Source organism: Staurois parvus, unplaced genomic scaffold, assembly GCF_062004578.1.
Source record: "Staurois parvus isolate SC_StPar_1 unplaced genomic scaffold, SC_StPar_1.0 ptg000394l, whole genome shotgun sequence".
NCBI classification, from domain to species: domain Eukaryota; kingdom Metazoa; phylum Chordata; class Amphibia; order Anura; family Ranidae; genus Staurois; species Staurois parvus.
In genome coordinates this window covers 2083872-2109329 of record NW_028318190.1, presented here as the reverse complement: position 1 = coordinate 2109329, position 25458 = coordinate 2083872, and the positions used below count along the sequence as shown (strand labels likewise).

General features: G+C 43.0%; 1 protein-coding gene across 2 annotated transcripts in view; it reads right to left on the bottom strand.

Moving 5' to 3' along the window:
* ARID1A (AT-rich interaction domain 1A) overlaps window positions 1-25184 on the bottom strand; it is a 131341-nt gene extending 106157 nt beyond the window's left edge. Inside the window, exon 1 of one of the 2 annotated variants that reach the window (XM_089686231.1) lies at window positions 23583-25184. In XM_089686231.1, coding sequence (XP_089542357.1) covers window positions 23583-24251 — 669 coding nt within the window. In that variant the 5' untranslated portion in view covers window positions 24252-25184. The remainder of the gene's footprint in view (window positions 1-23582) is intronic. The other variant, XM_089686232.1, reaches the window with a different exon arrangement.
* Window positions 25185-25458: the final 274 nt, after the last annotated feature.

Below are 25458 nucleotides of genomic sequence, written 5' to 3'. Positions count from 1 at the left end.
CCCTGTCTTTTAGGGTAGGGCAGCGTTTCTCAATTCCAGTCCTCATGGACCCCCAACAGGTCATGTTTTCAGGATTTCCATTATTTTGCACAGGTGATTTGATCAGTTTCACTGCCTTAGTAATTACCACAGCTGTTTCATCTGAGGGAAATCCTGAAAACATGACCTGTTGGGGGTCCATGAGGACTGGAGTTGAGAAACACTGGGGTAGGGCAACACTTTAAAATGAATGGGCTTCCCAACCTGTGACATGTGCATGCAACGTTCTCCCTTTACATCACAGTTCCTTCCCTTTCACATCAAAATCCAGCTTCACATTACTGTCCTCAGCCCCCACATAAAATTGTTCTCCCCCCCCCCATAATTGTCCTCTGCCACCCATTACTGACCTTGGCTTCCCCCATTATTGCCCTCTGCCCCACTAAAATTGTCTTTAGTCCCAATTACTGCCCTCAGCCCCCCCCCCCCCCCCACATAGCTGTCCGCAATGTCCCCTCCCCCCCACATTACTGTCCTCAGCCGCCCCCGATTACAGTTCTCAGCCCCTCTATGATTGTCCTTAGCCGCCATTAGTGTCCCCAGCCCCCTTACATTACAGTTCTCAGCCCCCCTATAACTGTCCTTAGCCCCCCTTATAATTGTCTTTAGCTCTCCCATAATTGTGCTCAGCCCCCCACATTAATGTACTATCCCATTATTGTCTTAAGCAGCTTTACTTCACATTCCCCTCTCCCTACCTTACACAGGAGAGCAAAAGGCACAGGAAGTCTGGACAGAGGCCGGGAGCAGCAAGCTGATTGATTGCTAGGTCGGTCCTAGCAACCAATCAGCTGCCTGATTGCTCGGGAAAAGGGGCAGACTGACCATTTGGATACTCGGGCACTGCCCGAGGGCCCGGGGTCAGTAGGGGGCCCCATGAGATGCCCCTGGTACCTTTCATAGGCTTTTTTGGGTGTGGTTTGAGTGTGGGCGAGGACACAGGGGCCCCATCATCCCCTATTGGCTGGGGGCCCCATATGTTGTCAGTCCGCCCCTGCTCGGGAAGCAAACCCTCTGTACTGAGCTGTCTTTCCTCCCATTGTAGGCTACGAGGATGACAGCGGTGATGGTGGCAGGGTGCAACAGGCTTCTAAATAGCGGGACTGCGGCAGTCCGGGCAGGAAAGTTGGTCCACATGCAGCCTGCTATTTAGTGATGCCTGGTCTATGGGAATGTTTGACCATTCTTCCAGAATTTCTCTCATGAACATGCAAATCCATGCATAATTTGTTAGACATGCATTTCTTTGGAATTTTTTTACTGCTATTCTGTCTCAGTGTTACAATACACCTACCATTCAATTTTTAGACTGATCTTTTCTTTGCGAGTGGGCAAACATTCAAAATCAGCAGGAGATCAAAATACTTATTTCCTTCACTGTAAGCTTTAAAAAAATCAGTTTTTGAAAAGTGCCTATTTATTACATGGGGTGTTCTATACTCCATTGAGTGGACGCTTATACTGCCAATACTACTGAGTCACAACTGGCAAAGTCACTTTGCTATCCAGCAGTGCTCCTTACTGTGTGTTTCAGCTCTAGAATCTGAAATGGTGAAAAATATTCACTGGTCTAAATGAGTGACCACAACTTAGTTATAGAGGAACTATAATTACATACAAAAAAGGTCAGGCACTGATAATCGGAGAAGGCCTGGTTCGCAGTCTCCGCTCTAATTCATCCCAAAAGGTGTTCTATGGGGTTGAGGCCAGGACTTTATGGACCTTGCTTTGTGCACAGTCATGCTGGAAAAGGAAGGGGCCATCTTCAAACTATTATCACAAAGTTGGGAGCATGAAATTGTCCAAAATGTCTTGCTATGCTCACGCCCTAATAGTTCCCTTCACTGGAACTAAGGGGCCAAGCCCAACCCCTGAAAAACAACCTCACATCATAATCCCCTCCACCAAAATACTTTACAATTGGCATAATGCAGTAAGGCAAGTACAGTTCTGGCAACTGCTAAACATGTCCATCGGATTACCAGACAGAGAAGCACGATTCATCACTCCAAAGAACATGTCTCCACTGCTCTAGAGTCCACTGGCGGCATGCTTTGCATTGAACTTGGTGATGTAAGGCTTGGATGCAGCTGCTCGGCCATGGAAACCCATTCCATGAAGCTCTCTACACACTGCGGTTATGCTAATCGGAAGGCCACATGAAGTTTGGAGGTCTTTGAATATTGACTCTGCATACAGTTGGCTTCAGCAAGTGCTGACCCTGCTCTGTCATTTTACGTGGCCTAGCATTTCCTGGCCAGGTTGCTGTACCCAGTTGCTTCTACTTTGTTATAATACCACTAACAGTTTTCCGTGGAATATTTAGTAGCAAGGAAATTTCACAAATGGACTTATTGCACAGGTGGCAACCTATCACGGTACCACGCTCGAATTCACTGAGCTCCTGAGAGACCCATTTTTTTCAAAAAGGTTTGTAGAAGCAGTCTGCATGTCTAGGTGCTTGGTTTTATACAATAACACAAAAAAACAGTGCAAAAATTAAATAAAAATAATCACAAATAAATGTCCGTGCAAAAATATATATATATATATATATATATATATATATATATATATATATATATATATATATATATATATATATATATATATATATCAAACATAAGTCCTTATTTTCCCAAAAGGATTTTCAAGACAATGTTCCAAAATGTGCTTCCACCTAATCACCACGTGAAAAATAATATTGACCGCACTCACCAGATGGAGGTGAGTAATAAGCCTCATAGGATATAAGGGATCCAATAGCCCCTCAGGAGGAACTCAAATCGCCTTCTTCACCCTGCTTAGATACAGCAATATACTCTACTTCTCCATGGCATCCTCAATAGTGTGCAAGGAAAGAAAGGCTACATAGTGTAATACTGCCACTCAATACCATATAAATCCATAGAATAAGGACACTCACATGTTTCAATAAAATAACAGGCCTTGTTTAATAGCCTCAAAGGCTTCAAAGGAACAAGTTTCCAAATTATAAATATAGGGATCTCACGCTTTAAGAAGCACTGTAGAAGATGACCAGCTTTCCACCTCTAAAATGGCCGCTTGAACCGCAAAAGTCGGCGTGCGTTACAAATACCGGAAGACCTTGAGAACGCCCTGTGGGTGGGGCAAAACGCGTTGACGCACTTCCGGTCTGCAGTCATCTTGGCCTACGTCACTTCCGATATTTGGAACGCACGCCGACTTTTGCGGTTCAAAGCCTTTGAGGCTATTAAACAAGGCCTGTTATTTTATTGAAACATGTGAGTGTCCTTATTCTATGGATTTATATGGTATTGAGTGGCAGTATTACACTATGTAGCCTTTCTTTCCTTGCACATTGAGGATTCCATGGAGAAGTAGAGTGGAGTCGATTGCAGTATCTAAGCAGGGTGAAGAAGGCGATTTGAGTTCCTCCTGAGGGGCTATAGGATCCCTTATATCCTATGAGGCTTATTACTCACCTCCATCTGGTGAGTGCGGTCAATATTATTTTTCACGTGGTGATTAGGTGGAAGCACATTTTGAAACATTGTCTTGAAAATCCTTTTGGGAAAATAAGGACTTATGTTTGAAATATATATATATATATATATATATATATATATATATATATATATATATATATATATTTTTTTTTTTTTTTTTTTTGCACGGACATTTGTTATTATTTTTATTTATTTAATTTTTGCGCTGTTTTGTGTTATTCATTATTGGTGGTTTTCACTGGTGCACAGCTGCATAATTGTATACTTTCTTTGATTGGCGCTGGGATTTTAGTTTGCTTGGTTTTATACACCTGTGGCCATAAAGGTGATTAGAACACCTAAATCCAACAATTTGGGAGGAGTGTCAATACTTTTGGCAATGTAGTGTATATATACACACACTTTTTAACCACTTGCCTACAGGGCACTTATACCCTCTTCCTGCCCAGGGCAGTTTTCAGAGCTCTCGCACTTTGAATGACAATTGCGCGGTCATGCAACACTGTACCCATATGAAATTTTGATACTTTTTTTTTTTAGACAGATAGAGCTTTCTTTTGGTGGTATTCACTCACCTCTGGGTTTTTTATTTTTTGCTAAACAAACCAAAAAATTTTGAAAAAAAGTTTAGTTTATAAAATTTTGGAAATAAGTGATTTTTCTCCTTCACTGATGTGCGCTAATGAGGCTGCAGTGATGGGCACTGAAAGGCAGCACTCATATGGCACTGATAGGCGATACTGAAAGGCAGCTCAGATTGGCTATATGTCGCATTGATGTGCACTGTCAGGCGGCATTGTTGTGCACTGACAGCTGGCATTGATGAACACTGACAGGTGGCACTGCTGGGGCTACACTGATCATCAGTGCCCTGATGATCAGTGTACATGTCCCCTCTGAGGGATGCCGATAACATTTCCCCATTTACATGCGATCAGCTGATCACATGACTGAGCCAACATCTTCAGCTCTTTCCATTGATTGGTAATCCGCTGTGTCCAAGAGACACAGCGCACCACCAATCGCCGTGCGGTTAGAGTGGGAGGATGTCATATGACGTCCTCCCAGAACGAGAGAACCGCCTTGCGCCCGTCATTACCTTATATGGTGGGCGGGAGGCGGTTAAATACAGCACCATACATAGTAATCTGTGTGGTGGAGTGAATTTCCTTTAGAGGTTTGCTTCTGCTAAAAATCTTCCCTTCTGTGCCTCCTCAGAGCTGCTGGATACCATCCTCAGCAGCTGTCTACCAATGCCGTAAAAGTTAACAGCAGATTTGGCTACATAGAAAACTTGCACTGTCCATCCCCTTCTGATCTCCCTACATTAATAGGATGCTTCTTACTACAAGCCCACAATGATTTGTGTTCTGTGAATGGGCAGAAGAGATCCTGTCATACATCCACACCACCGAGGTAGGGTACAATTTTCAATCAACAAGCAGTGGCTGTATGAGGACCATCCTGCCAAGATAGCTAGGTGTTTTAAGTCCAATTTCAGAATTTTACCTATCTCAGAAGATTTAGGACAGTGAAGCAGGATATTTTCTGCTTCACTGCAAAATTCTCCCACAGTTACAAAGAAGTCAGAGTGTTGATATTTCCACTTTATGGCAACATTTTCTAGCCATGAACTACTGCAGAGAAAATATTTAAAGTGTTACTAAACCCGCAACAGTAAAATCAGTCTGCATATGCAATAAAGCATGCTTGTTATGATCACTGTGGAACCTAAGGGGTTAATCCTCCACATTGTTTAAAAAGGCTGTTTGATCCTGTCTTCTCTAATCCTCTTCTACTGTCCCCAATCCATCTGCTGATAGTACAGTGCTCTAGGAGTCACTCTGCACATGCTCAGTTTAGTGTGTATGGCTAGAAAGGGTGTTTTGTTTCTTGGGAGGGTGCATGTGATCAACACAGGGCCATTCAGCACTGTCTAGACAGCAGGCCAGGGGTCAGGTAGCCTCATAGGATAGTCATATGAGAATGAAAACTCCTACAATATTAGCCAGTGCTCAACTGGACACAGTTAGAAGTCGCAAGATTGCTATATACTGCTGATGAGAAAAAGTATTTAGTAGTTTCTATTTACTAAAATAATTGCATTTCTGTGTTCTGTGGGAGACCAGATAAATAGTGAATGCAGAGTCCTGGGTTTAGCAACACTTTAAGCTGTACTGCTAATTTTCTAATATACTAGTTTTTTGGCTGCGTCTTGCCACAATACTTTGAGTGTGACTGCTGCAGATCAATGGCAAAAAGAAGCTCATTTAGTCAAGTCCTGAAAACCACGTTAATGTTCCTTTAACCACTTGCCAACCGTGCTATAGCCGAATGACGGCTACAGCACGGTTTTCCAGTTCTGGGAGGGTGTAATATGACATCCTCCCAGAACGCGCCCTCCTGGCAATCGTCTACAGACATAGCTGATCACGTGATATGGTAAAAGGCCAATCACAGTGGCCTTTTACCACATGATCAGCTGTGTCCAATGACACAGCAGATCACCGGTAAATACAGTTGCCGGTTATCACAGCGTGAGGAAAGTATTGCCGATAACCGGCAATTGTCAGAGGACAGATTGGCACCGATCAGTGCCCTAATGATCAGTGCCCAGCAGTGCCACCCATCAGTGCAGGAGAAAAGTTACCTGTTTGCAAAATGTTATATTAGAAACCAAAAAAATATTTTTCTAAAATTTTTAAACTTTGTTTATAGTGCAAAATAAGGCGAGTAAATACCACCAAAAGAAATCTGTGTGAAAACAATGATAAAAATTTCATATGGGTACAGTGTTGCATGACCGCGCAATTGTCAAAGTGCAACAGCGCTGAAAGCTGAAAATTGGTCTGGGCAGGAAGGGGGTATAAGTGCCCAGTAGGCAAGTGGTTAAAGTGGTTGTAAAGGATCAAGATTTTTACCTTTATGCATCCTTTATGCCACTGCTGTGTGAATGGACACGCAGAGCAGCGGCTCGGGTGCCCCCAAAGCAAGCTGCTTGCACTTTGGGCACTCGGCAGGAGCATCATCAGGGGACTCAAGAGGAGGAGCGGGGCTGCTCTGTGCAAAACCACTGCACAGAGCAAGTAAACATTTACGGCAGACTAACAGGTGTGTTTTTTGGGCACACTGTATTGTATGTAGCCTCAACTACAAACAGTATAGAGCGCTGTGTTCCAGCAGTAGGATGGAGACTTCCCATCCCTCTCCCAGAACAAAATAAAGTTGGATTGAGTGCTGCTGAGCCCTTCACTGGAAGCTTTGTATTCATTCATAGACTGTATTGCATCCCATGATTGGCCGAGCATCACTCAGCCCATTTTGTTTCAGGAGTGGAAGTCCCTGTCCCACTGCCAGAACAACACTGTATACAGCTGAGGCTAAAAGGGTGCAAAGAAGAAAAAAAAAAAAAAAAAAAAAATGGAGGTGCAAAGTTTCTGCTAATAGGTTATCTTCGTGAACAAGAGAGAACAGTCACATAATCCAGCCAAACTAGTATACAACCTGAGGCCTATGGTGAGTTTCCAACACTGCCCCAGCCAGTAGCAGCTATGGCCACTTCCCCCAACCTAGTCACTTAAGCATTTAACTACATGGAATAATACTGTTCATGAAACCACCTGCCAACCCAATGTCTGAAAGTGGTTTTGGATTATGCATGAATATCTGATCATACCATTTAGGCCTGGGTTAGAACGGAATTAAAAAGTGAATCTACTATGTTAGGAAGTGTAGAGAAAACCTAGAAATTTTAAATTGTGCCTAAGCATTACCCTGAAAAATCTCACCTGCAATGCCTCCAGAAGTCTTCTAAAAATACAGGTATATAAGCTTGTCAAGGTACTCCTGTGCCTACAGCCTCACAGTTATGTATCTGAAGTGTGAAATCTAAGGTACTGCAGCCTGAGACTGGAAAGAGATTTGGTAATGTGACTATGGAGATACTCTTTCCCCCTGCGGAAGACTCTAGAAGGAAGAAAAAACCTGCCTCGTCCAAGATGGCTGCCGCCACAAAAAGAATTAAAAACACAGAACATGAAAGGCAAGTCAGTCGACAGCGAATATCAGCCGCTAGGAGAGAAGCATTCTGACTAGTCATTTGCCTGCTTCTTTCAGGACCAAATTTCAAGAGTTCAGTTCCCCATCAACTACCTTATTTTCCGGAAAAAGAATGAATGTACAAAATTGGAAAGCAGGTGTGCCGAGTTCGAATGCTATACAATTCTGTGTGTCAGATAAGTCAGTTCCTTGGGTGTCGCAAAAACATAAAACATTACATTTTAGTTCTGCATCAAAGTAAAACCAACCCCCTCCGTCACACAAATCGCAGATCCCCCCCCCCTTCAAGCCGCCTCACACTTCCGGCATTCTTGTCTAGGTGAGAATATCATATCAAAGCCTCCTTATAAACCTACAGCACTCAACTCAGGAGTTTCTAAAGCAATCCAGAACAAATGCAACGCTGTGCATCATCATGGGGCCAACTGCAAGGACCAGAAGAGATAGCCAACTTCCAATGACATGGAAATGAGGGAGAGGTTCTATAGTCCTGTCCCAAGCCGCACCTTGTCAAAATGGTTGGGCGGCTGTAGAGTCGCTTGGATCACTTTTACAGGAAAACCCACCTCAAATTGCAAATTTTGATACCAGAAATATAACTGCAACCATGATCCTGGATCAACCACTTGTTCCCCAGAAACTAGGGTAGACTTAGTGGACCACTTGGTCTTTCTGCCTTCACTTTTCTGTACGCCTTAAAATAAAATACAAGATTATAATCAGCAATTTTTTTTTTTTTTAAATACAGGTTCATATATAGCTCTGTCAATCTACAGAGCGCTTTACATATATTCTACATTCACATCAGTTCCTAACCCCCAAGGAGCTTACAACCCAAGGTCTCTCACATTCATGCACATACATACTAGGGCCAATTTATACAGGCGCCAGTTAACCTACCAGCATGTCTTTGGAGTGTGTGAGGAAACCAGAGTACCCGGAGGAAACCCACATAGGCAGGAAGAACATGCAAACTCCATGACGGTTGTGGTTCGAACTGATGACCCCAATACTGCCAGACGGAAGTGCTAACCTGCCACCACTTAGCTATTTTGAACAGTAGGACAGCACAGCGCTGAGCGAACTATTGGCGCTTTATAAATACTGTATAATAATAATAATAATAATAGTGGCTTTGTGAGATGCTTAATGGCAGAGGCTTTGCTATGAGCAGTGTCCTATCACACGGCATCAGTACACAATTTTTTGCCAAGAAAAAAAAAATTTATGAATATAGATTCAGAGTACATCAGTTTTTGTATTTATTTAAGCTGTTGCAGAAACCAAAAAGGTGAAAAAATTTTAATGAAAATGTTGACATTTATGAGAGAAATGTGAATTGGCCCTGATGGCAAGTGGTTAAATTCTTGGTTTGCTGGCTACCTCTGCTGAAAATACATTCAAAGCATCAACTACTCATTCAGTAAAAGATTTGTAATGTTTGTTTTGAACTTTCCTCCTGCTAGTTTGAGGTCATGTCCCTATATGCTCTTGATGGAATATACTGCCCTTTGGAACCTTATTTACACCCTTAACTACTTGAACTCGAAAAGGTTTTACCCCTTTATGGCCATTTTTTGCTATTCAGCACCACACTACTTTACAAAATGGAAAATTGTGCAGTCATGAAACACTGTACACAGTGGCTATGATCTGTGACTGGCTACAGCTAATCACTTGGTACAGGTAGCCATGTAACGCAATTGTTGTGAGCCAATCGAAGGTCATAACAGTACAGTTTTTCCTCAAAACGTTTGCATACCCCTGGAGAATTGGTAATATACAGTATGTAACATTTTTAACCAAAGCCCCGAATTCTTGCAGGCAGTATAGCCCATTCATCTTGGGAAAATGTCTGCAGGTCATGCAAAGTCTTTGGCCGTCTTCCATGAACCGAGATCTCCTCACAGTGGCTGGATGTTGAAGTTAGGAGACTGATGGCCATTCCAGAATCCTTACCATTTTCTGCTGTAACCACTGGAAGGTCAACTTGGCCTTGTGCCTAGGGTCATTGTCGTGGTGGAAAGTCCAAAAGCATCCCATGTGCAGAAGAATGTAAGTGGTCTACCAGTATTTTCTGATCACATGCAACATTCATCTTGCAATCAATTTTGACAAGATTCCCTGTGCCTTTAGATATCACCCCCCCCCCCCCAAAACATCACTGACCCACCACCAGTGGGGATAGTATTCAGGTCGCTATAGGCCTTGTTGACCCCTCTCCAAACACTGCGCTTATGGTTGTGACCATAAAGCTCTATTTTAGTCTTGCCACTCCAGATTAGTGTGCCCGAAGCTGTAAGGCGTGTCAAAGTGTTGTCTTGCATATTGTAACCACACTTTTTTTGTGGCATTGTGGCAGTAAAGGCATCTTTCAGGCAACTCAACCATGCAGCTCATTTTTGCTCAAGTATTGTCATACTGAGCTCCTTGAAATAACCACACCGTCTTTCCAGAGCAACCTCCATTTCTCCTGAGGTTACCTGTATGGTTTTTTTTTCTTTGTATATCAAACAATTCTTCTGACAGTTGTGGCTGCGATCTTTCTTGGTCTACCTGACCTTGGCTTGGTATCAAGAGATCCCCAAATTTTCCACTTCTTAATAAGTGAATGAACAGTACAGACTGACGTATTCAAGGCCCTGGATATCTTTATATCCTTTTCCATCATTATAAAGTTCCATTACCTTGTTACACAGGTAATTTGACAGTTCTTTACTTCCCATTGCTCAGTATCTAGCCTGCGCAGTGCATCCACGTGAGAGCTAACAAAATCATTGACATTAATTGCAATTTAAAAAGCCACAGATATGCGAAATTAACCTTTAATTGCCATTTTAACGTGTGTATGTGTCCCAAGGCCAACATCCCAGGGTATGTAAACTTTTGACCAGGGCCATTTGGATGATTTCTGTTATTGTGAATTAAAAAAAAGGAGCAAAATAAACTAATAAATGGCTTCATATGATCTCTATCCTCAAATAAAAGTCAGTTTTTTGGCATGATTAGGGCTACAATAAACTATTTTCATAATCGATTAGTTGGACAACGGTGTCGATTAATCGGATAAAAAGCTCAAAAGGTTTGGGAGTATAAAACGTAGTTAATATGCAAAGTTTACAAAAAAAAAAAAAAAAAAAAAAAAAAAAATAAATAAATGCAGTGGTAAATAACCAGTTAGGGAACAACATATCTAATCCACTCTGAGAAAAGACAGAATAGAAATATTGTATACTCTATTATGAGGTTGAATCTGCTACATAGTCTCGGATCAAAATCTTTGAAGGGGGAAAAAAAAAAAAAAAAAGACCTGAAATGCTGTTTTGCAGCTTTCCAGACAGGACTGTGAATTATTATGCATGACAGACTTGTTACAAGCTATTGGCACCTACTGTCACTTATTCTGGCCATACACAAATTTTTCCTTAGAAAATGTGTTTTAAGAGCATTCAATTTTCTAATTGTTAGTGGGGTCGAATTGATGTTCACACAAATTTTCAGACAGTATATGTGGATTTTTGTTCAGAAAATATTCACTTTAAAACATTGAATGTTAAAAAGCAAGTGAAATTTTTGAATAACATTGTCCAATCATCGAAAGCACAAAGAATTTTTGTATGAATATTCTCCGAAAATCAATACATGTATGGCCAGGATAAGGCATTTAGTAGCAGCAGCATGCTTACCTGTCATGATGAGATAAAAAAAAAAAAAAAAAAAAAAATTATAGAACAAAAACAGCAGATAATCACTACTCTAAAGGGTTATACTGTGAAACCGTGAAATATATAACTTATATCATATTAAATATACCTTCAGGTAGGATGTACATAGCTATATTTGGGGGGAAATAAATATTTTATTTTTAAAAGTAGTACTAAAGGCTGAGACTTTTTGCATGGATATAATTTAAATACAATGCACAATACTGGTAAATTTTATTCTATATATAATTGGAATGCCTTATATTACCTCCAGTCTATCAGCCTCTAGCTTCTCTGCATTCAGATGTTGATCTTCCCTGCCCAGATCCCTCAAAAGTGATTGTAAAACTTGTATTTTTTTTTTTTTTTTTTAAACTACCAACTTGTCATACTTACCTGCTCTGTGCAATAGTTTTGAGCAGAGCATTCCTGATTCTCCCTTTCTGGTGTCCCCCACTAGCAGCTTTTGGCTCCTCCTGCCTTCAGAGTGCCACTATAGCAAGCCGCAAAGTATAGTATAGAGTGCCCCTATAGCAAGGTTAAAAAAAAAAAAAAAAAAACACTTCCGCCATTAGACTTACTCCTTTCCCCTGCAAAGAACTACAGTGGATATAAAAAGTCTACACACCCGTTAAAATGGCAGGTTTCTGTAATGTAAAAAAAAAAAAAAAAAATTCAGAACTTTTCCACCTTTAATGTAACCTATAAACTGTACAACTCAGTTGAACAAACTGAAATCTTTTAGGTGGAAGTAAAAATTAACTAAAATATGGTTGCACAAGTGTGCACACCCATAAACGAATACTTTGTTGAAGCACCATTTGATTTTATTATAGCACTCTTTTTGTGTAGGAGTCTATCAGTATGGCACATCTTGACTTGGCAATATTTGCCCACTCTTCCTTGCATAAACACTCCAAATCTGTCAGTCAGATTGTGAGGGTATCTCCTCTGCACAGCCCTCTACAGATCACCTCACAGATTCAGGTCTGGGCCATTGCAAAAATGTAATCTTCTGGCGAAGCCATTCCTTTGTTGATCTGGATGTATGCAGTGGGTTGTTATGCTGAAAGATGAATTTCCTCTTCATGTTCAGCTTTCTAGCAGAAGCCTAAAGGTTTGGTCCCAATATTGACTGGTATTTGGTACTGTTCATAATTCCCTCCCTTGACTAAGGCCCCAGTTCCAGCTGAAGACAAACAGGCCCAAACCATGATGCTTCCACCACCATGCTTCACTGTGGGTATGGTGTTCTTTTGGTGATGTGCAGTGTTGTTTTTGCTCTAAACATATCTTGGCATTATGGCCAAAAAGTTCAACCTTGGTTTCATCAGACCAGAACACATTTTCCCACATGCTTTTGGGAGACTTCAGATGTGTTTTTGCAAACATTTAGCCGGGCTTGTTTTTCTTCAGACATATGAAGAATATGGGAGATTGTTGTCACATGTACCACACAGCCAGTACTTACCAGATATTCCTGCAGCTCCATTAATGTTGCTGTATGCCTCTTGGCAGCCTCCCAGACCAGTTTTCTTCTTGTCTTTTCATCAATTTTGGAGGGACAACCAACCAGTTCTTGGGAATGTCACTGTTGAACCATATTTCCTCCACTTGATGACTGTCTTCACTGTGTTCCATGGTATATCTAATGCCTTGGATATTCTTTTGTACCCTTCTCCTGACTGATACCTCTTAACAATGAGATCCCTCTAACAATTTGGAAGCGCTCTACGGACCATGGCTTTTGCTGTAGGATGCAACTAAGAAAATGTCAGGAAAGACCTACTAGAACAGCTGAAATTTGGGGTTAATCAGAGGCACCTTAAATGATGGCAGGTGTGTACAGATTCATATTTAACATGGTTTTGAATGCGATTGCCTAATTCTGAACACAGCTACAGCCCCAGTTGTAAGAGGGTGTGCATACTTATGCAACCACCAGGTTTTTTTTATGTTTACTTCCCCCCCACCCCCCCAGAAAGATTTCAGTTTGTTTTTCAAATGAGTTGTACAGTTTATAGTTCTGAAATGATTTGTCTCTTTTTTACATCACAGAACATTTAACAGGGGTTGTAGACTATTTTTATATTCACCGACTCACACATTCACAAGCTTTCAGGCACTTACTGACATGTATGCATGCTGCACTGCAAATACGGACATGTATGAATGGTGTACTGAGCTGTATGTGTGCTCCACTGTATTTTCTGATATGTAAAGAAATAATGCATTCTGTATGCAGGCTAACCAATCAGCTGAACAAATAATCTACTGTGAAAATAGTTGACAACTATTTTCATAATCAATTATGTTGATTAGTTGTTTCAGCCCTAGGCATGATCAGTCATTTTCGAGAAATGCCAAAAAGTCATGATTGCCAGGGTATGCAAACTTTTGAGCACAACTGTAAGCAAGCTGTTCATGAATGGAAAGTCATTCATGACAGGTTGTTTACATGGGTATTGTGAACAATAGTGATCACATAACAGTTTATCGGTAACCGTGATCCGTTGTGTCCACAGGAGGGTGTGCTGCACTCTCCAAAACCAGAGCAGGCACAATCAAGACTATTCATATTAAGTTCCTACAGTCACTCCTGATACCTCTCACCATATTTGTTGGAATCATTTTGTCTCAAAAAACATTTATGAAGACCTTTCTTACTGCTGCTACAAAAAAAAAAAAAAAAAAAAAAAGTATTAAGCATTACTGAATTAAAAAAAAAAAGGAAACCTCTTCTAACAATTGCTATGATGTTTCTGTGCCTTTTGTTCAGGTCTAAAATCATTAATAAAATTACTTGGGCATATAAAGCCTCTGCATTTTTGCCACCAAGGGCGCATGATACCTTTCATCCAAGTAAGCTACACATGGCTTACTGTGGAGGAAATCCCCTAGTTGTCTATCACTATGGTCTGGGCTGGAGGCAGGTCTAAGCCACATCAGGTCACATGGCTTTTGACATTGCCTCAACTTTTTTCAGACCCAAACACCCAGGCCATGCAAAGTTGCTAGGAGCTGTCCGTCAAGGATCTGATGCACCTAAAAGCACTGGCGGGCAGGGGTTGGATCGTTAACCGACAACTCCAGCCTGCTTTGTATGCCCTTTGGGAGGGAGGGTTAAACTTCAGCTTACTTCCACCCCAGCTCAGGCTGTGCTACAGTTAAAAATAAAGAAGTGTGACCCAATTTTGAACAAGCAGGAAAAAGAAGCATTAGCGGTTCACATGTAAAGAAATGGCTGGTAGTGTGCCCTATCATTAAGATGCTGCAGTACCACCAAGGTTTAGAATCACTTCAGCTAAAGATCTATATAGGGAGATCCAGACCTTATTCCCTCTAGCTGGAGATCCCTTTAGTGATTTACCCCAAAATTCTATTTTAAGCTAGGCGACATTGCTCAATTACCAATCATCTCAAAAAAGGAACCCCTCTACCCACAAATCTTTTTCTTCTGAAGTTTTTCCTAAAAGGGTCTTTACTATATTAAAGCTTATATGAAAGGACAGTAATAGGGCTTAAATCTACTTTAAAGTGGAACTTTAGGCTAAGTAATTAAAACAGGCAGACACACAGGATTTTTAAGAAATGCTTTGTCTCTTCTGCATTAAAACTACTTACCTGCCTGTCCACAGCTTTACAGAGAGCCGCGCATGCGCAGCTCACTGTACAAAATAAGTAATGCCGAATCTGACTAAATGCCCGGACATGTACAGGAGTGACATCATCCCTGCTTAGCCAATGACAGCGGCCAGCTATTGACACCAGAAAACTGGTCACCCAAACATGTCAGCGGCAGGGAGGGGAGCACGAGGACACCGCATTGCTGGAGTCGAGTATTGTTTCATTTTAACTTCATTTCAAGAAGTGCTCAGTTTTTTTAATGCCAATTATAATGCTACCTTGTTCCAGCAGTCCTGGTCATTGGGTGACAACTGTCTCTCAGATGTGCTTCTGAACTGTCACATGCACCTCTTGTAGAGAATACAAGCTAAATATAAACCATATAGGATTTAAATCAACATTGAGCCTCAACACAAGAAAATGAATACCTGCACTACTCAAACAATACAGCGCACCACATGTACATTCACATACATGCGCTGTGCTCAAGTACAAGTGTGTTGGTGGATGTTGTAAATGTGTGACAAGGAAGCATTCAGTACAAACATCAATGCATCACAGCACACAAATACCATGCACAGAAAACTGTAAGAGTGCCGATGGCTTTAACAGCCAGCAAGTATTTTGTGTTTATATTCCAACTCCCTGCACAAATCAAAATTTTGACCAGATAAGCTTACTGAGCCAACCTTCTTACCAAACATTCCTTAATTACCATCAACTATAGTCCTTGAAATGCACTAGAAATTTTACAGATTAACCACTTGCCCTCCAGAGGATTTCCCACCCTACCATTTTTTACGATACAGTGCTGCGTTACTTTGACCTTTGACAATTGCGCACTCATGCAACACTGCACCCAAATAAAATTTATGTCCTCCCCCCCACACACAAAAATTGAGCTTTCGGTGGGATTTGATTGCCTCTGTTTATTTTTTGTGCTATAAACAGGAAGAAAAAAAAAAAAAAAAGGACCGACATTGAGGAAATAAAAAATTTTTTTGACTTTTTGGTATTAAAACATGTCCAGGAGAAAAAAAATAAAATTTTAAGCTAAATTATATTCTGCTACATGTCTTTGCTGGACTGTGGGGGGCATTCTGACACGGGGGGGGGGCTAATAAAAGGCACTGACACCGTACTGACACTGAGTAGGAAGGGGTTAACATCTGGAGCGATCAAAGGGTTAACTGTGTACTGTGTGTGTTTTACTGTGTAAGCACCCTGTTTTATATTGTTCTGCTATGCAAAGCAGAGTGCTGGAGTGGACAGGGGAGAGATCTGTATTGTTTACATACAGACCTCTCCCCCCATCAGTATTCCTCAGTGATCGCCAGCCAGGACCTGGTGATCAATAACTGTAGCTGCCAATGGTAGCATGGGTAGGGTTTGTGCCCCCTACCTGGAAATACAAAATCATATTTATATTACACACATGATTTTGCGCAGCCCTGTAGCAGTAGTTCTCCTATAGGGCAGTCAAAGCGGTTAAACTGAAGTCTTCTTGTGGTTGAAAATATATGTAAAGCAAATCACTAAAATAGCTTTATATTTTTACATTGCCATCTTTCAATAAATAAGTCCCAATAACCTAGCCATAAGGCTCCTTCCTTGTTCAGGCACCTCCATTTATAGAATGAAAAAAAGGTGAAGATTGTTTTTTGTCATATAAAATTGTTTAGAATGCATGCCATGCTCTGGCAATTGAAACAATTCAGTAAGGGATTAAATCTACTTAAAGCACCAATGTTTTCACCAATCACCTGCAGTCAACTAAATGTACAAGTAGCAAAGGTAACTTGCAAGAATAAAAGTTTGGATTTTCAATTAGTTGAAGGTGTAGTCTACTAGGCTGTCCTTACCATGCATTTGTTTCATTGTGGTGGCTCACAGGAGTAGCAAAGCAAGGTTGACAGCCATAGAGCATTAACTGTCAAAAACCAAAAATACATTCCCTACTTTCCACCTGGCCTCACAAACACTACTGCTATTTCAATAGAAGCAGAATTTCAATGAGCTGAAGAGGAGATTGTGGTCAATTCCAAGGTAATTCAAGAAAAAAAAAATGCTTGTATAGCCAAGTTCTTAGAAAGCAAGTTGCACTAAAGTAATTATGTCACAAAATATGAACTTTTTAGAAGAGCCAAATGCATCATATTCCTCAATGACTAAAACCAGACTGCCATGAATACAGGAAGTACAGCAATTTCTGAAACCAGTGCGGAAAGAAAAGACTTTTGTTACTTTCCACTTTTGAAAATGCATTAACCTGGCCATTCTGCTAATCCATGTAATCAATTTCCATAGGGACTGACTTGGAATAAGTAGCTATATCAGATGTTCTGACTTCACTGGCTGCATGTGTGTACTAGATCAGGTCGTACTCAGATGATATGGAGCCAGAGAACTAGCATTTTTTGGGATGGTCAGCAATAGCATCCTTCAGGTTTCTCAGTACAGGTTTCCTTTAAAGCTGAAATGCGGGCACTTGAAAGACAAATGTAATGCAGTTCTAGTCTTACAACATAAAATGTATTTTCCTGTAAGAGCAAGTACCTATATTTTACATCATCTTGTAATCCTTGTACAACAGACCTTGGATTAGAGGAGGGAATAGCAGCATAAGGAGCCAATCAGTTGTACTACAGTGCAAGCAGCACGCTAATAGGAGAGAGCAGAGTGACAATTAGATGAACTCATCAGTTTGCTGCTTCTCCTTTCAATGTTCACTCACAGGCTGGTGGAGGGAAGAGACCTGTACATGTTACTGAACTGCATAAAAAAAACCCCAAAAAAAACAAACCAGGTCTCCTTTCCTGACAGAAAGGGGAGCACAAATAACAGGACAATCTTTGCTGCTAAAATATTACTACTACTACTACTACTACTACTACTACTACAAGTACTTATACAGCACCATCAATTTACACAGCGCTTTACATATATATTGTACATTCACATCAGTCCCTAACCCTCAAGGGGTGTACAGTCTAAGGTCCCTAACTCACATTCATACATACACATACTAGGGACAATTTAGACAGGATCCAATTAACCTACCAGCATCTCTTTGGAGTGTGGGAGGACACTTGAGTATGTGGAGGAAACCCACGCACGCACAGGGAGAACATGCAAACTCCAGGCAGGTGGTGCTGTGGTTGGGATTCGAACCAACGACCCTAGTACTACCAGGCGGAGATGCTAGCCATTTAGCCACTGTGCTGCCCAAAAGCTTCCTTACATGTATTCCACATGTGTAGCCTTTAAAAGGCCAAATAGAGGAATGGGAATCTTCAAAGGAGAGAATACAATGTGTAGGAAAAAAAAAAAAAGTGTGCGTGTAGGTTTTTGAATATTAGAAAAGGTAATCCTGTAAAATGTCCTAACCTTGTCAATACACATAACAGTACAGTAGCAACTGTTTAAGGTATACACATATGAAAGCTACAGTTTGAGATCTACCATCCCACTGTTTGCAAAGAGCAATTAAGTAGTGTACACTTTTTCTGGGGTGACCACCAACTAAAAGATGTATTTCACGTGTAACCGAACTGTACATGACAGCATTCTCATTTAACAACCCATAATTCTGTCCACACACACGGCAATTTTTGGCCAGTCTCAATTATTAAGATTTCTAAAGCAAAGTAGATCAAGAAAATATACAGTAATAACTTGGTTTACGAATTTAATTAGTTCTGCAGGACTTTTCATATAGCGAAAAATTTGCAAACCGAAACGCCGTTTCCCACAGGAATGCAACTGAAAACCAATTAATCCATTCCAGAGGTCAAAAAAAAAAAAAAAGAAAACACTACTAAAATACCACATAAGTTATTTTACCAAGTCACGCTGTATTTTAGTAGTGACAATGTTAATGTTAGTGTTAATGTTTCAGCTGTCAGCAGGGTTCCCCACTGACAGCTGAATGTAAAAGAATTGCCAGCAATTAAAAAAAATTAAAATGGCGTGGGGTCCCCCATCCCATCCATACCATTATTATTATAGAGGATTTATATAGCGCCAACAGTTTGCTCAGCGCTTTACAATATAATGGGAGACAATACAGTTCAATACAAGAGGGATAGGAGGGCCCTGCTACTTGGAGCTTTCAATTAGGTCTGGTATACATTTTGAGGGCAGGCCCAGCAGGTGAGGAAAAAAAGGGGGGGGAAAGACGAGCGAGCGCCCCCTCCTGAACCATACCAGGCCACATGACTTAAACATGAGGGGATGCTTTGGGGCGGGCGGGCGGGGCTCCCACCCCCACCCCCCCAATAGCACCTTGTCCCATGCTGATGGGGACAAGGGGCCCCCAGATCCTAGCCCCCCCCATGTGAATGAGTATGGGGTACATGGTCCAGATACGCATTCAAAAAAAGTGTAGTGTGAAAAAAGACAGGACACTTTCTTTGACAAGTCCTTTATTAAAAGAATGTCCTCCGCAGTAGATCCAAAATCAATCACAATGTCTGCCACCGACCCACAAAAAAAGAAAAATGTTCCCGATGGCTGCCAGCCCTCTGCCTCTGAACTGGCTTGACAGTTCTTAAATATGCAAGGGGCGGGGCCGCCCGATGGCATCACCAGAGTGACCCCACCCCATTTGACATCATTGATCACATGGGATGGGGTCACATGGGTGATGTCCCTGGGTGGCCCCACCCATTACCTATTTAAGAACTGTCAAACCACCGGAGCAGGCAGAGGTCTGGCAGCCATCGTCGGGAACGGAACCTTTTTTTTTCCCCCCCTTTTCTTTTTTGGGGTTGGCGGCGGACATCGTGATTGATGTTGGATCTACTGCAGTGGACATTCTTTTAGTTTTTTCTTTTAATAAAGGACTTGTCAAAGACCGTGTCCTGTCTATTTCACACTAGACTTTATGGGAATGAGTATCGGGACCATATACCCCATACTCAATCACATGTGGGGGGCGGCGGATCTGGAGGCCCCGCTTGTTAAAGGGGGCTTCCAAACTTCGATATGCCCCCTGTCCGCAGATCCCACAAAGCATCCCCCCATGTTGAGGGCATGTGGCCTGGTATGGTTCAGGAGGGGGCGCTCGCGTCACCCCCCTTCCTTTCCTGACTGCCTGAATGCTCGGATAAGGGTCTGGTATGGATTTTAGGGAGGGACCCCCACACCATTTTTTTTTAATTTTGACATGGGAGTTTCCAAAATCCATACTAGACCTGAAGGGCTTGGTATGGATGGGAGGGGGGACCCCACGTCGTTTTGTTTTATTATGGTGCCGGTTTAAATTACCACTTTTTTTCTTCATTATAGCTCAGAAATTCAGCTGTCAATTTCCCCCCAGCTAAAAAGAGAGAAAGTTTTTTTAGTTTATTTCCCCAAGCTAAAAAACAATGTTTCCTTTTAGTTTCTTAAAACAAACAGTTTCCTTTAAGGGCTCGTTCACACTAGGCTGTTTTGCCAACGCTTGCCAAACGCCCCTATAGCGTTTGGCAAGCGTTGGTCCGGCGTTTGCGGAGCGTTTTTTAACGCTCCGCAAACGCCGCATGCGCGGTTTAGCCGCGGTTGCTAGGCGTTTGCCGAGCGTTAATAACGCCCCACAAACGCCTATAATGCAGTTTGAGTGGTGTTACCGCTCCGCAAACACCCCGCAACCGCACCGCAAACGCCGGCTGGGCGTTTGCGGAGCGGCACCATAGATGAGAATAGGAGGCTTCAAAGCCTCCTGACTCGTCCAGAGGCGTCCGTTTTGCCGCGACGCAACGCGACGCAAACGCTCCCGTTAGAACAGCACCATGTGCTGTAATGTGCAGAATTGGCAGAGGCGTTTGGGAAGCGGTAAAAACGCTTCCCAAACGCCTCTCTGCCGCCTGCACACAAGGCTAGTGTGAACATAGCCTAACTCTGGAGAAAGTGACAGCTAAGCCTGTGAGCTATAGTGAAGAAAAAAAAAAAAAGCCAGCAATTGCATTGAAAAATCAGCACTGACATACACTTTGTATTGAGATAAAAATTTGTATAAAATTCATAAACCGAAGCATTATTTTCAATGGATTTTCATTCGTAAACCAAAAATTACGTTAACTGAGGAATTCGTAAACCGAGGTACCACTGTATTACTGAAAGATTCAATTGAAACGGTTTGTGATATATTGCACTGAATTTGTTCCGCCAAGCTTGCCATTTAAAAAGGACTAAAACTTGCCCTGCAATGAACTTGTAATCAGGATCTTTTGCATATCTGAATTTTTTCTAAAAAACAAACATTAGTACAAGTAGGGGAATGCTTTGTTGATAGAGAGACTAACAAGATTGGTGCTGTACACGGTGCAAAACATCTATGAAAGGTTAACAGCCATTGGCATTAAAGTCCATTGTAAAGCTGTCCACATTTGTATTTTTGTCCTGTTAGGACTAACATTTTAGTTGAATTCATAAGAACAAGCCTTTTATCAAATGATATGTTCACACAAATCTAATGAATCCTAAACTGCGTATGTGCAGCAAGAGTGCTTTCTACAGTAGTTACACATGCTCACACAAAATTTTAAACTATTATGCAGGCCATATATGGGTCAAATTCCAAACAAATTTCTTTAGAAAAATCTGAATTTTTGTGCATTTTGTAATCCGATGGTGCCACCATTGATTTCGAAATTCGACCAACCTTCACTTCATATTGCTACAGAAAAGAATTTTCGTGGCCAATAATTTTCTTTTCTTTCCAAGTCACAGCTCAGGCTCATTTCTTTTTTGTTTATATATCCCGCACGATTCTCCCATCATTGATTCGAAATATGTTCATTTTTCAAAACATTTCCAACATGCCGATCATTCAAATTCGATGGTCACATGAAAATTGGCCGTTTCTGTGACCCACTGATGGTGTAAAAATCAAACAAAAATTCTTTGAAAAGATTTTCAAAAAAGAATTCTTTCAGAATTCGACCCATGTATGGCCGGCTTAAAATACGATTTAAGAAGTCAAAATAATCTTGTTTTTGTTTCATTTTAAACCTCAAAAACTCTAAACATACAATCTTGAGATCAGCTACATATTTGTCTACATCACATTTCTTTAACCCCTTTGCTGACAATGACAAAAAGGGGAAAAGATTTACAAAACTGAAGCAAAATTTAGAGGCTCTATCCAACCAAGAGTTTTAGCTGGGAGGTAGAGCTGTGTGTGAGAGAGACACAGAAACCTACCCTCACCTGTGTACGTAATAGCATGCAGTGTTGAAGGAGACTGCACATACATGTCAAAAAAGTGTGAATTGGGAGTCACTCTTCACCTTCCTAAATTATGAGGTGAAATGCATAACTAAACTGTTGCTACTAATCAAATACGCCATCATTAAAAATGTACAAAGGAAAGTTACGCTAGCCATACATTAGACAATTTTATACATACATTATACAACCATATAATATGGAGGTCAAACCTAAATACAATCAGGCAGGCCCTTGCAGTACATAGCTGAAGGTATATCTAAAGGAAACAGAAAATTGTAAAATGTATGGTCAGCTTAACTTGCTATGGGTACTCATTAAAAGGGGTCTCATCCAATCTCTTCTGCCCTTCATTGTGATGTGGCACAAGGAAAGAAGAAAAAAATACTTCAGGGACATCAGACGTGTTCACCTACGAAGCCCACTAAGGCCAGGTGTACTATACAAAAACAGTAGACTCTTTAAAAAGCCAGCCAAAACATTAAAAGCCTGCTCCCTTGAGGTTTTAAAAAGAAAAAAAAAAATGATATGGCACTTAGAAGAGCACATTTTTCTCACGCAGAATGACCTCTAAATCAAAGGTTTACATCAAAATACAACTTTATCAAGCTATCCACAAAATATCTACAGGAAGCCCAAAAGGTGGCTGGTATCTTGCAATGATCAGAACAGGGACAGGCACATTTCATAATTCAATTGGGAGGAGAAGAGGATGCACATGGCTTGTTAGGGTACCAATGTTGTCCTAACACAATAGAGGTGTCCCTTCTGAAACTTAGTTCAGCCTTTGATCTCCTGCTATGCCATTCACACGCTACATACAAAGTCACATACATTGACACTAAGATCTCTCTATGCAACATAACACCCCCCCCCCCCCTTTCCTCAGTGTTTAAATGTCAGACCACATATATTCCCTCCAACATCAATAACTCCTCCTTCATACAAATCTGTAATAGGAATTACAGTGACAGATCAGATCCCCCCCCCCTCCCCGATCATCACAAAGGTACTTTTCCTTGTTGGCCCAGCAATCACAAAGCAATGGGGTGATCGCCTGGTGAGGCCCTGTACACAGAGCCGATCTCATTGTCTCTATAACCTCTCCTCCACACTGCCTGACCCTCACACAATACTACTCTCACTTCCCCACCTACAACCTTCCTCTTTTAGCTTACTCTAAGTGCCATGATGGCCTTTTTTTTGCCCTAATTGTGAGCCCCTTGGAAGGGCTGCAACGCCCAGCCATGGAAGGGCCCCCCCCCCCCCATTTCACACAATGGTCATCGTCCTCCTTGCACGATGTGATGCAGATTCTGTCCGGGGACAAAACAAGCCCCGATCGTGTAGACAATATCTACTCACATGGCAGTTGGTAGGACCCCCCTCCCCCCAATCCCCACCATTATCCTCATCGCCCATAGAGCCCCGTTTTCACTCCTTCGGCGATTACCTGAGACGTCCTGGGCATGGTTTGCCCGCTGCTCCCTGGGCTCCCGGGCGGGTGGACCGCTCTCTGACCTGCGGCCCAGCCGGCTGCATAGCCCTCGGGTCCTTTGTGCTGCTCCGAGTAGTCTCCTCCCGGGTAGGCCGTATACCCCCGTCCGGGGCTGGGGGCGGTAAGGAGCTGGTTCAGGGTCGGGGTGGCAGCTGCCGGCTGCGCGGGCCCGAATCGAGGAGGAGGGGGAGGGTAGGCCGGAGCCGGGGGTTTGCCTGTGGAAGCGGTAGGGCGAGGCGGGGGGTACCCCGGTTGGTAGGCCCGATTCGGGTAGGCCGGATAAGAGTTGTAGGCCTCGTTGGGAGGCGGGTAGTCCAGGCCGAGGCCGGGCTGAAACACCCCTCGGTTATACGAGGAGAATCCGAATCCACCGGGCGGGTGCGAGGAGGCGGCGGAGGCCGCGGGCGCATCTCCGGGCTCCTGGAGAGAAGAGGCCGACGTCGCTCGGGTACCGTTGGCCGCCTCGGGCGGCTCGGAGTCCGTTGAGGCCGGAGCCGGGGCCTCGGCTTGAGACTCGACCGAAGACGGAGGTGGGTCCCCGGGGCTCTTCTTTAATTCGGGACCGGCGGCGGGCGGGGTTCCCCCAAGGCTGGGGCCGGAGGCCGGGGCTACCTGGGCGGCCATGAAGCGCTGTGAGGAAAGAGGGTATGGAGGTGGCCTCCCCCCCCGGGGTGTCGGGCTAGGTTCGGACAGGAGGGGAGGGGGGGAGCCGCTTAGTCGGACACGAGGCGGTGGAGAGGAGGAGGAGAGGCCATTTTACCGAGAGAGGAGGAGGAGAGACAGGCCGCAAAGCGCGGAGCTGGGTGTCCTGGACTGGGGGAGGATGAGGCCGCAAGACCCGGCTAGTGGAGCACGAGGAGGGAGCCGGGCTGGCAGCTTCCTGCACAAGAATCACACACAGAGAAAAACCCGGAGCGGATCAGCGGACGGGAAGGAAAGACCGGACGCTGGATGGCTCGGAGGCTAAGGGGGAAGAGATGCAGCAAGTCCCGGAAATGGATCACACAAAAACTGGAACCGGCCTTCGGGGGAGGGGGGGCCACAGGCAGGCTAGTGGAGTAAAACCCCTACTAGGAAGTCTAATATACAGTCATGGCACAAGCAATACCCGTGAGGTGCATAATAGGTAGGAGCTGCATGGTGCCTCCATGTTCTGGCTAAAAGATGTGCACAGCCCCGAAGCATGCATAGAGCAGCGGCGGCTGCAAGACCCGGATATGGGCCGTTCTCCTACATGGGGATGGCAGAACGGGAAAAATGGGAGCCGGGTCACAAGGCTGAAGCGCTTTCAGATTGGCACAGCTAGCGAGAAACCGCGGAGCTGGATTCAAAATGGCAGGATTAACGCTTTCCTCAGGCTCCACAAAGCCCGGAATCTGGAGTCAGGCACAGGTATGCCAATACAATGCTAAAGGGGGGAGCGCTGGATCACAGAGAATGAGCCGTATCAACAAGAAAAGCTGAGCGCCGGACACTAAGACCTGGACGTGGAATTAGGGCCTGGAGTTCTCCGACTGTCTCTTATGAGCCGACATGAAAGGCAAATTAAGGCAGTAAGACCCGGGGAGGAGCGCGGGAACCCGGAGGGAGCCACATCACGTGACGTCGTAGGGCGTCTGAGAACGCGAGGACGTCACAAGGTGTGTGTCCTCCAGCCTCAGCTCGTTGTGTAGCCTGCTGCTAGCGTGTGCTGAGGAACATATGTGTACATGTTCACTACCTCATGTCGACGAGCAGCACAGCAAAAGGCGCGCTTTTTGTTCAATGTAACACAACACACGGCCATACAGTGACAACCGTCCCAGCTAAAACCTAACGACATATTTCTGTA